Here is a 10,777-nt window from a genome sequence, read left to right as displayed (position 1 = left end):
CCCCCCCGGCCCCCGGACTTGAACTCATTGGAGGGAGAGGGTTATCAGTTATGTACTTAAAGAAATGCTTTATTTTTGGATGTACAAAATGGAAGCAGCGACCACTCTTCGGGTCACAATGAAATCCCAGTAGTTAGCAAGTTAAAACAGGTGAGTCTGAAACTGCATAATTTGACTGGATCTGAGCTTTTTCAATGTTGGTACTTCTTATTGATGTGAATTGTTACTTGTATATCCATTTATTACTGTTATTATTATATGGAGATTATATGATTTCCTCTTCTTTCTGTCTTGATTCGTTGCATTCTCCAAATATATAAATTTGACAGTGACTTAACTTGGGATGAATTTTGACAGACCAAATTCAAGTTTTCAAATGAGGTAATGTGGTGGAATGCTTAAAGAGTGTTTAGTCGTAATCGAAGGTGGTGTGAGGCGCTAGGATTGAGTGTAGGTTTTTGAATAGTATATAGTTAAGGTTGTTTTCTATTGCTTCTTACAGTAGCAGAAAAGTTCTGCAAAAGCTCGTCTACGTTTTTGAGGAGAGCTTCTCTAGGAAAGGTTTTGGACTTTTTTACTTTTACTCACCCTTAGATTCCCACGTCTTTTCGGGTTACTTTTTTCTCGTCCTTTTTACTGTCCCCTAGGGTTCTTCATCCAATTATAAACATTAAATATAATATAAGACCCCATTCTTACCATTGGTCATTAGATCTGCCTCCACCTCTTCTTCCTCCCTTTTCATTTGAATTCTTCACCCACCTACATGTCTTCTTGTCTCTCTTCTTTTGTTGAGAGTATAACAAATCAGAAAAAGAAAAAAGAAAAAATTATATATATATTTAAGCTCTAAAGCTCCCTGTTACTAACATTTCTGTAAGTTGGAGAATCTCTCTTATTCGATAGCATAAATCTACTCCTCATTGTTGCAGGGTATTCAAACATATATTAGCCCTACCCCTACGTTAGAGGTTAATAAAACAGAAGTTCTTTTTTCTTCTTTTCCCTTTACCTCAGACCCTTTTCAACTCTTTCTTCCCTCCCAAACACAGCCGTTTCCTCCCCTTGCTATCTCACACATAATGTCAATGCCAGTAGAACAGCAACCACCGCCATTGATGATAACACACAACAACCACTCGAGGGAGGAGTCAGTGGGGCCAGTGATTGGGGTAATGGTGGTGATAATGATGTTAGGGATAGTTGCGTGCATGATCGGAAGGCTATGTTCAGGTAGGAGTCTCATGGGATATGGTAAGTACGATATAGAGAGGTGGGCAGAGAGTAAGTTCTCTACATGCATTGATGGAACAATCAGCCCCCCACCACTCCCAACGCCTTCTCTATCTGATATCTCTCCTCCAACGCCGGACCCTATCCAACCATCCATGCACCCCAACCCACCTACAAATGTAGATTCTTAAGATTTCATTTACCACTCTTCTTCCTTTTTTTTTTTTTTTTTTTTAATTTCACTGTGTTGATTGGAGCATCGTTTTACTTGGGTACCATAACCTGGAGTATGACCATTACTGTGTTGGCTGGTGCATCGTTTACCTGAGTATGATTTTAGAAGACATGTAACTGTTGGAGGCTGCTATAACCAGAATTTTTTTTGTTTTTTTTTTCTTCTGGCTTCAACTCTGTGAAATGCTGCATTAATTACTCATTGTGGATACAACGTTTAAAGAATTAACGGAGAGGTTCTCATTTTCATCTAAACTGCACTTGTGGATGTTGCAAGAAGTCAAGAACATGATCTATTAATAGGTTGTACCTTCATCTTCAAAACTTGATTTCTCTCTCAAAAATTTGACACCTAGAATTTGAATTTTGTGAAGCTGTGCCTTACATTGTTAAATTTATGAGCAATGCCATTGACGATTGCTAGACATTAAAATATTACTTGTTAGGTTTGGTGCTTCAATTCTGTAGTCAAAAACTAATTTTAAGTTTCTATCCAAACTCTCACGCCATAGCCAGAAACAATTACTAGCTGCCCATGTAATTGATGTGGACCCTTTAGACATGTCAGGAACAACATTATTTCACCCACCATACTGCTCATTTCTCACTAATAACAGTATGAAAAAAAAATCCCAGGTCTCCGCGCAAATAAAATTTTAAACAGAAATCACACTTCTACCATACGCAGTCTCAAAAAGGATGCCTGGATAGCACAACTGTAAACGCCAGTCTGTAAACAGGCAGGTCACGATCTGTTTATCAATCACTAGAATTATGCCTTCTGCAGTTTTAAACAACCGTGATTAAGTGAATTCCACATACCGTTCGCAAATCAGCAAAGAGAGGAATCCAAATATCCAATTACTCAACTCTGTTGCAATAAATATCACTCTTACCAATTCAGGCTCATTGGAGCAACATATGAGACAGGTTTCAGATTGATAACCCACTTGAATAATACAGATGTTGGAAATGCTTGAAAGATGCGAAGTATAATCCTTTTTCCTAAAAAAATTTGTACCCAAAGACTCTAATGGACGTATGAATTTACTTCATCTCCTCAAAATCCATTTTCCTAGAAGGCATGTGCCCGGCACCCACCAAAAACGTCTTTCATGAACTGAGAAGGATGACAGTTGTTGCTGATCAGACTGTATTTAATCTAGCTACCATGTTTCGAGGGGCGCTTAATCTTGAGAAGATGAGAGAGACCTGCCACTACATGTAGCCGACTGCTAGGAATACCCGTCTTCGCCAGTGCCTTCCCATTTTTGTCCAACAATACAAAGCAAGGAACATAATTAATGTCATAATGGAGAAGCTGCATTGACAATGAATATACCCAAATCAGTATCATTTCAAATTAATCACTATATGTCATTTAGATGGAGAATTTAACCCTGAGAGTGGACAAATACAACTTATTGAGGGAGCTACTTTAGCATGAAGCTGAAAAGATATAAACTAATGAAGATAAAGAAATTTATATCCACAAAATGTCCACATAAATGATTAGGTTATGATCCCCCTAACACGCACAGACATATAGTATACAAAAAAATTCAACAAAGAATAATGAAACTAAAAACAATAATTTAACAGCAGGTACACTGGGTGGACGTCCCTAGTCGCTAGCTCTTTTGGCTAAACTAGTTTGTCATGCATCTTCTACTGCAGAACTTCACAACTCACAGGTAAGCTGTGATGTATTTCACAAAAGTCCACAGCTGCAATACCTAAATGGCAGCTTTCTATAACTCATGGCACTCAACTTAAATTCATCTAAGGAAGCCGTCCAAGTATAACATTAAAACAGACATTTTAATGTATTACCTTAACATCTTAACTCAGATTCGTTGGCATGCCTCCAAAAAATATTTTCTAGAAGACGTTGATTCATCAAGTAGCCTAAAACCACCAACAAAATCTAGACAAAATTAGAGAAATTACAATGAACATGCACAACATTCCATCAATTTTATAGATCTAATTACATTACAAAATTAAAAAAAAAATAATAATAAGAATAATATTAGCACAGCTAGAATCTTTGGGTTCATGTTTCTCTTCAACCACATACATAACATTATTTCCAGCAGCAACTAATCTTAAATCTGGCCTGAGAACTATAACGTGTAAATTAATGAGACCACATCGAAAAATTATAATGTTAATGCATTTCCAAATGCAATCATTTATTTATATAAAGTCTGGGATGAAGTAAACTACCTCAGGCAGCCATTTTTCATTCTCAGCATCTGCCATAATAATGTTGAGCCAGTTTGAATTCCTACCCTCCACCTCTGTGACGAAACCAAGTAAGGAATTGCAGAGACTGCATTTAGGTGAATAGAACTCGACAACTGTAGCCTCTTTTGCATTAGCCAGTGCTGAAGCAAATGCTCTTTGCTCTGCCTCTCCTTGCTCTTCCGGATTCAAAGTCTTTTTTTTGAAAATCAAATTGCTATTTTGGTTGGCTCTGCTAGACAATTGGGTGGAAACAAAGGAATTGGCCCATGAATTTGACTTAAAGAATGAATTGAAAGCAATGGATCCAAGATTTTGCAATGATTTGAATAACCAAGGACCCTCAAAATTGCAAACACTATTATTTTTATTGTCTTGGTTAACTTGCAACGGCCATTTCAGACAAAACAAAGATTTTTTTCGAGTAGAACCCATCTCTTAGCCAATTCGCTTCTCGAATGAATATTTGCAAATCCTGCCATTATAAAAAGATATGAATAAACAAAGAAATCACTAATAGAATGAAATTTGCTAAAGCTTAGCTCATTAGTTGAGAGGAAAGACTAGCAATTTCTATATCAGAAATTAATAAAAAGAAATTTTGAATGATTCATTACTAGCTCCTCCTTATTTTGTTTTCATAATTTGTAACTCTAATATGCAGCAGAAAGCCAGAAACCCCTTGCCCTAAATTACAAGTAACGAGATGTTTCTCCCAACTATTTAAAACGAAAAAGGGATTAATTAACCAACCTTTAAAATTGTAATCACTCAGCTTAACGAACCACGACTTACAGAGGTCACGAGAGACAGACTTTCTCCTCAGCCGCTACAGTGTGAAGGGAAATTGGGAAAATACAAAGGCGCGCAACACGAAACGGCGGCGTCTTGATGTACCAATGAAGTTCAAGTGGGCCGGGTTAGAGTCCAAGTTGCTATAAAGGCCGGATCACATAATATTTTTATTAAATTCTCGTGTAGAACAATGAAATTTAAACATAGAAATATTAATGGTTGGAATGGGAATATATATAATTAATTATCAATATTGAAAAGTATATAACTCTTCCGAGTTGGTTTTATAAAGTAACCTTCTCTACATTTATATATATNCAGACATTTTAATGTATTACCTTAACATCTTAACTCAGATTCGTTGGCATGCCTCCAAAAAATATTTTCTAGAAGACGTTGATTCATCAAGTAGCCTAAAACCACCAACAAAATCTAGACAAAATTAGAGAAATTACAATGAACATGCACAACATTCCATCAATTTTATAGATCTAATTACATTACAAAATTAAAAAAAAAATAATAATAAGAATAATATTAGCACAGCTAGAATCTTTAGGTTCATGTTTCTCTTCAACCACATACATAACATTATTTCCAGCAGCAACCAATCTTAAATCTGGCCTGAGAACTATAACGTGTAAATTAATGAGACCACATCGAAAAATTATAATGTTAATGCATTTCCAAATGCAATCATTTATTTATATAAAGTCTGGGATGAAGTAAACTACCTCAGGCAGCCATTTTTCATTCTCAGCATCTGCCATAATAATGTTGAGCCAGTTTGAATTCCTACCCTCCACCTCTGTGACGAAACCAAGTAAGGAATTGCAGAGACTGCATTTAGGTGAATAGAACTCGACAACTGTAGCCTCTTTTGCATTAGCCAGTGCTGAAGCAAATGCTCTTTGCTCTGCCTCTCCTTGCTCTTCCGGATTCAAAGTCTTTTTTTTGAAAATCAAATTGCTATTTTGGTTGGCTCTGCTAGACAATTGGGTGGAAACAAAGGAATTGGCCCATGAATTTGACTTAAAAAATGAATTGAAAGCAATGGATCCAAGATTTTGCAATGATTTGAATAACCAAGGACCCTCAAAAATGCAAACACTATTATTTTTATTGTCTTGGTTAACTTGCAACGGCCATTTCAGACAAAACAAAGATTTTTTTCGAGTAGAACCCATCTCTTAGCCAATTCGCTTCTCGAATGAATATTTGCAAATCCTGCCATTATAAAAAGATATGAATAAACAAAGAAATCGCTAATAGAATGAAATTTGCTATAGCTTAGCTCATTAGTTGAGAGGAAAGACTAGCAATTTCTATATCAGAAATTAATAAAAAGAAATTTTGAATAATTCATTACTAGCTCCTCCTTATTTTGTTTTCATAATTTGTAACTCTAATATGCAGCAGAAAGCCAGAAACCCTTACCCTAAATTACAAGTATCGAGATGTTTCTCCCAACTATTTAAAACGAAAAAGGGATTAATTAACCAACCTTTAAAATTGTAATCACTCAGCTTAACGAACCACGACTTACAGAGGTCACGAGAGACAGACTTTCTCCTCAGCCACTACAGTGTGAAGGGAAATTGGGAAAATATAAAGGCGCGCAACACGAAACGGCGGCGTCTTGATGTACCAATGAAGTTCAAGTGGGCCGGGTTAGAGTCCAAGTTGCTATAAAGGCCGGATCACATAATATTTTTATTAAATTCTCGTGTAGAACAATGAAATTTAAACATAGAAATATTAATGGTTGGAATGGGAATATATATAATTAATTATAAATATTGAAAAGTATATAACTCTTCCGAGTTGGTTTTATAAAGTAACCTTCTCTACATTTATATATATTTTTTTTTAAACAAGGTATTTGGACCAATTTGCACGTATCTCGATTAATCCTCTCAAGACCCTCTGCAGTTAATGATTGGGTATATCCTCTAGTGGTCATTCCTATTAGGAATCAAAGTAACTCAAACTCAAAATTTCTTGAAAAATACGTCCAAGAGTCATTGTCTAACCACTTGACCACTTAGGGGTGATTAGTGATGAGGGAGGTTGTTATTCACTTCTTTCGCTATATTTAGACATCTCTCATACTTTTTTTTTTTTTTTTTTTTTTTAATATCCAGGGGTGTTCGGCTCAATTTGCATACACCTCAACTAGTCTTTCGAGGTCTTGAAGTTAATGACCAGATAAACTTTCAGTATTATCCTTTATTAATAGTCATATGGATTCGAACTCAAAACTTCTTAAAAAATACATTTAAAAGTTTCAAGGGAACTATCAAACTAGTTAGAGATAGTTGACATCTCTTTGTTATCTAAGTCATTCAATATCAAATCCCTAGATTTACTCTCTTTAAACACGTAGAGATTTGTATGCAGTTTCTAGTTTCGGATGACGGTACCTGTAGTGTGAAACCCATATCAAAACTCAAATTTTGGGCGTAGCCACACCAATCCTTCGGCACGTCGTGGATTGAACATTGTGGATAACAAAAGTAATATGAGTTTCTAGATTGTGTCCCCTAAAAGAAGAGTTGACGTACGAGACATTTGTGGAATCCTGTCTTGTAGTTGCACTTGCAGCTGTAGTGTAGGGTACGGGGTACCCATTGGCTCAATCTCCATTCTCATATTTTGCTTGGCCTACCACCACTACCAGTACTGTATTTATTATATACTCACAACCACTGGTCACACTCACTATTCAAAATTACAATGAGCTTTAACATCATGTCCACTCTCGATATTAGGAAAAAAAAAAAAAAAAAAAAAAAGGTATATATGCTTGAAATTGGTGGCATATTTGTTACGGAATGGGCCACCACCTAATGACTTGAACGATAAACATGAGATAAGAAGTCAAAATATAGCACTTAAACCATAAAACCAGTGCTTTATTCATTGTATGGTGAAAACTGATAGGACTAAAAAGAACTCCCCATTATTATCATAGTCCCAGCAATAGTTTTGTGCATGCTACTTTCTTTCTTTTTGGAAATAGTCCAATCAAATCAGAATTTAGCTTTGAGTTTTTTTTTTTTTTTTTTTTTTTTCAAGGTAAACCCGCAATTGCCTCTCTGGCAACTCGTTCGAAGACTAAACACTCTTGATATGACTAATTTCAGTAATTAAAGGGTTTGTCTTTCAACCATAAAGGGAAAGGTAGATATTTTATTCCTCTTTTTTTTTTTTTTTCTCTAAATTAACATACCACTTAAAGTTTAAGGTCTACCCACCTACATTTTAATTTGTCAAAAGATAAAAAAAGTTGATTATAACTTTATATAATCACAAAGGTTCATTCATTCACAAAAATCAAGCCACTAGTTGCTAGTTTCAAAATTCTAATGCGTATTATAGAAGATTAATATGAAAATCTTTGAAATGAGTGCATTGGACATGTACAAGATATTCCAGGATTTTTATAAGATTGGTGTAATGAAAATTTGAGTGGAATGCAGTCGTCGTTGGTAGGAAAAAAGAAGTTGTACAAGACAAGACAAGACAGAACAGAAGAGCCCGTGCCATATTTAAAACATGCAAAACGTAAATTAAATACACTGTAAAATTGGAAAAGTGTTGCGATAAAGTGGGACACAGCTCTGAGCATATTTACAATTGGTTCCAAATCCAATTAGAAGAAAACAAGGTGCAGCTGTGTGGCGTGCTTAGCTTTCCCACCTCCCTTTCAATTTCAAGAAAAGTTAAACAAAGAGCTCTCCGTTTTCATTATGGAGGTCCACCCCTGTTGGACTTTATACACTTCTCTTGACGTTAAATTCTATAATCTCCTCCACTAAATATTAGTGTTGCTAAATTAACCATCATCATCATCATTATCATCAAATCCTACTATTTCTTTTTTATTTTGTTTTTTTATTCTGAGTGTTTGCTTCAATTTACATACACCTCAACTAGTCCTTCAAGATCCTTACGTTAACGGTTAGGTAAGCCTCTAATGACTATCTACTAGAAGTTAGCCATTAGAGGTTTACCTAAAAGTCTCAAGTGAACTGTCAAACTATTTAAGAGTAATTATCCTACTATTTCTTTACTCATTCATTTTCATTTATATTTACATATAGAGTACATCGGATCCCTTCATTTTAGTTTATATAAAATCTTCTACTTAATATATAATTTTCGCACATGCTATTTATGCTCCTGCATGGTGGATGGTGATATGGAATAGTATATTTGATGCCACATCACATCACTTTCAGACTTAGACTCACTGTTCTATTAGCTTGAACCACTGAGTGGCCACCTTCAACCCATTGTATAATGCCTTCAATCCACGATCCACATTTCATTTTGGAAAAAGGTTCCTTATCTCATTTTTCTTTGGCTTTAGAAAAATTTAATTTGCAATTATAACACATCCTTTTCTAATTAAATAAATAGATAGTGATCAATCAGGCTGTTAACCTTATTGTGGCGACAATTTAAAACCCAACCACATCATTATTAATAGGACCAATCGTTATCGTCCTCATAGAACAATATATATGGTGGTGGACTGTTGACCGCACGATATGCATACGAACTTTCCGAGTATTAAACAAACCCTAAATCCACTATCAAATCAATTATAATAATAAAACAGTATTAGTTTTTGGGTTATATATCCAGCTCAGATGCCAGGGCGACCACTTTCCTGTTATGGAAAGTTATTTTAGTTAATTAATGTGATATTAACCAAGCATGCATTGCATAGAGCCATGGCACGGAAAAATAAATTATAAATTCTTCATAAACAAGAAAAAATCCAAAAGAACGATCTTAACAAATCATACTTAATTTGCCTTCTCTTTTCTTTCGGTGACAGGCTGTAATCCCACACCACACAGTTTGATTCAGCTTAATTTCGTTGAATGCCTGGAGCTCAGGCATTCATGATCTTAGAAACTTATATTTTCATGATCTTGAAAATTACATTACATCAACATATTAACATCAGAAATAAACCACCAAATTAACACATCATACATACGCACTTTGCATCCTCTTCCTAATGAAACCCTGGAGTCTCAGACAACGTTGAACTCATATAATCTCTTACTTCTCTTGCTATCACATCTCTCATCACATCCCAAAACCCCGCCGGCAAACTCTCCGTTCTCCTCTCCGTCACCATCGCACTACCACTCCCTGTCCCTGGTGGCCCCAAAGTCAACGCAGTCAACGCATCATCTTCCAATCCCATGCACTGCTGATCAGATCCTGAAGCTACAGACCCCCCGTTATTACTTCCATTATCAAAAAAGTCCATTTGTTGTTGTTCTAGCGGCTGTTGTTGTGGAAATTGTTGTTCTTGTGCTCTTCTCTTCAACGTGGAGTTCCAGTGATTTTTGACTGCATTATCTGTTCGACCAGGGAGCAATCGTGCAATGGTGGCCCAACGGTTACCAAAGCGGGCATGGGCGGCCAAGATGGTCTCGTCCTCTGCGGGTGAGAACGGCCTGTGCTCAACATTTGGGCTTAGCTGGTTACACCATCTAAGCCTGCATGATTTCCCTGACCTTCCCTTAATATATCGGCTTATAAGAGACCAGTTTCTCGGTCCATATCTTTCAACAAGACGTGTTAATATACGGTCTTCTTCTGCACTCCATGGACCTTTAATTCGCTCAGCTCTGTGGGTTGTTCTTGGTGTTTTATTATTACCAGAGAAAGATGATTCTGAAGAAGAAGAATCTGAGGATGAAGTAGAAGAACAACACCTATTGATTGCTTCCATTAAAACAAGAGTAGAGGGATTTGTAAAAGAGAGAAATTAAGAGTGATGTAGAATCAGACAGAATTGAAGGCGTTTGAATATGAAGCAACAAGCAAGTATGAGTAAAGGAAGTGTTTGTGTTTATATATGGAAGAGAAAGGAGACGCATGAAATTAAATCGGCGCACAGTGGAATTAATAAGGAGGAGGGGGATACTTCCAGGAAGTTAGCTTTTGTAAAGTTGGTAGGGGTTCTAACTAGAACGGGTTGTTTAGATGTGCACCCCATTGTTATTATTACGGGGATTTTCTTTCTGCGAGCAAATTTTGTCGCAGACTTATTCCACTTTGTCTCCACTTGTCTATTTACCATTTTGGGTCTGTCTTACATTTAGATTATTTGCTTTGATTAGGATAGACAAAGAATACCAAGGCTGTTTTTCAATGAATCGAGGAATATTGGAGTAATAAATTAAGACAAATTTATTTTGTTTGTAAGTACCATGTATGGATGAGAAACCAGACAATT

At 36.0% G+C, this 10,777-nt stretch overlaps 3 protein-coding genes across 4 annotated transcripts; all 3 read right to left on the bottom strand.

Moving 5' to 3' along the window:
- Positions 1 to 2,094: 2,094 nt before the first annotated feature.
- On the bottom strand, positions 2,095 to 4,565 carry LOC116131940. Its single transcript, XM_031417616.1, has 3 exons — positions 4,468 to 4,565; positions 3,697 to 4,189; positions 2,095 to 2,788 (listed from the first exon to the last, which is right to left on the bottom strand). The coding sequence occupies exons 2-3, from the start codon at positions 4,147 to 4,149 to the stop codon at positions 2,630 to 2,632; spliced, it is 612 nt and encodes a 203-aa protein (XP_031273476.1). The 5' UTR covers positions 4,150 to 4,189; positions 4,468 to 4,565; the 3' UTR covers positions 2,095 to 2,629.
- A 282-nt stretch (positions 4,566 to 4,847) lies between these two features.
- Positions 4,848 to 6,088, bottom strand: LOC116131941. 2 transcript variants are annotated; one of them, XR_004128332.1, is made up of 3 exons: positions 6,014 to 6,088; positions 5,244 to 5,736; positions 4,848 to 4,922 (listed from the first exon to the last, which is right to left on the bottom strand). XR_004128332.1 is itself a non-coding variant. In XM_031417617.1 (3 exons), the coding sequence occupies exons 2-3, from the start codon at positions 5,694 to 5,696 to the stop codon at positions 4,849 to 4,851; spliced, it is 546 nt and encodes a 181-aa protein (XP_031273477.1). In that variant the 5' UTR covers positions 5,697 to 5,736; positions 6,014 to 6,088; the 3' UTR covers position 4,848. The 2 variants fall into 2 exon arrangements, 1 of the variants encoding a protein (XP_031273477.1); XM_031417617.1 differs by having other exon boundaries at positions 4,848 to 4,941.
- Positions 6,089 to 9,480: 3,392 nt separating this feature from the next.
- LOC116131954 (transcription factor MYB77-like) lies at positions 9,481 to 10,538 on the bottom strand. The gene has a single exon (XM_031417632.1). The coding sequence runs from the start codon at positions 10,268 to 10,270 to the stop codon at positions 9,542 to 9,544; it is 729 nt and encodes a 242-aa protein (XP_031273492.1). The 5' UTR covers positions 10,271 to 10,538; the 3' UTR covers positions 9,481 to 9,541.
- Between the last annotated feature and the right edge of the window lie 239 nt (positions 10,539 to 10,777).

Source organism: Pistacia vera, unplaced genomic scaffold (genome assembly GCF_008641045.1).
Source record: "Pistacia vera cultivar Batoury unplaced genomic scaffold, PisVer_v2 Contig246, whole genome shotgun sequence".
Taxonomy (NCBI): domain Eukaryota; kingdom Viridiplantae; phylum Streptophyta; class Magnoliopsida; order Sapindales; family Anacardiaceae; genus Pistacia; species Pistacia vera.
Note: the sequence above shows the minus strand (reverse complement) of the source record. Positions and strands in the feature narration are given on the sequence as shown.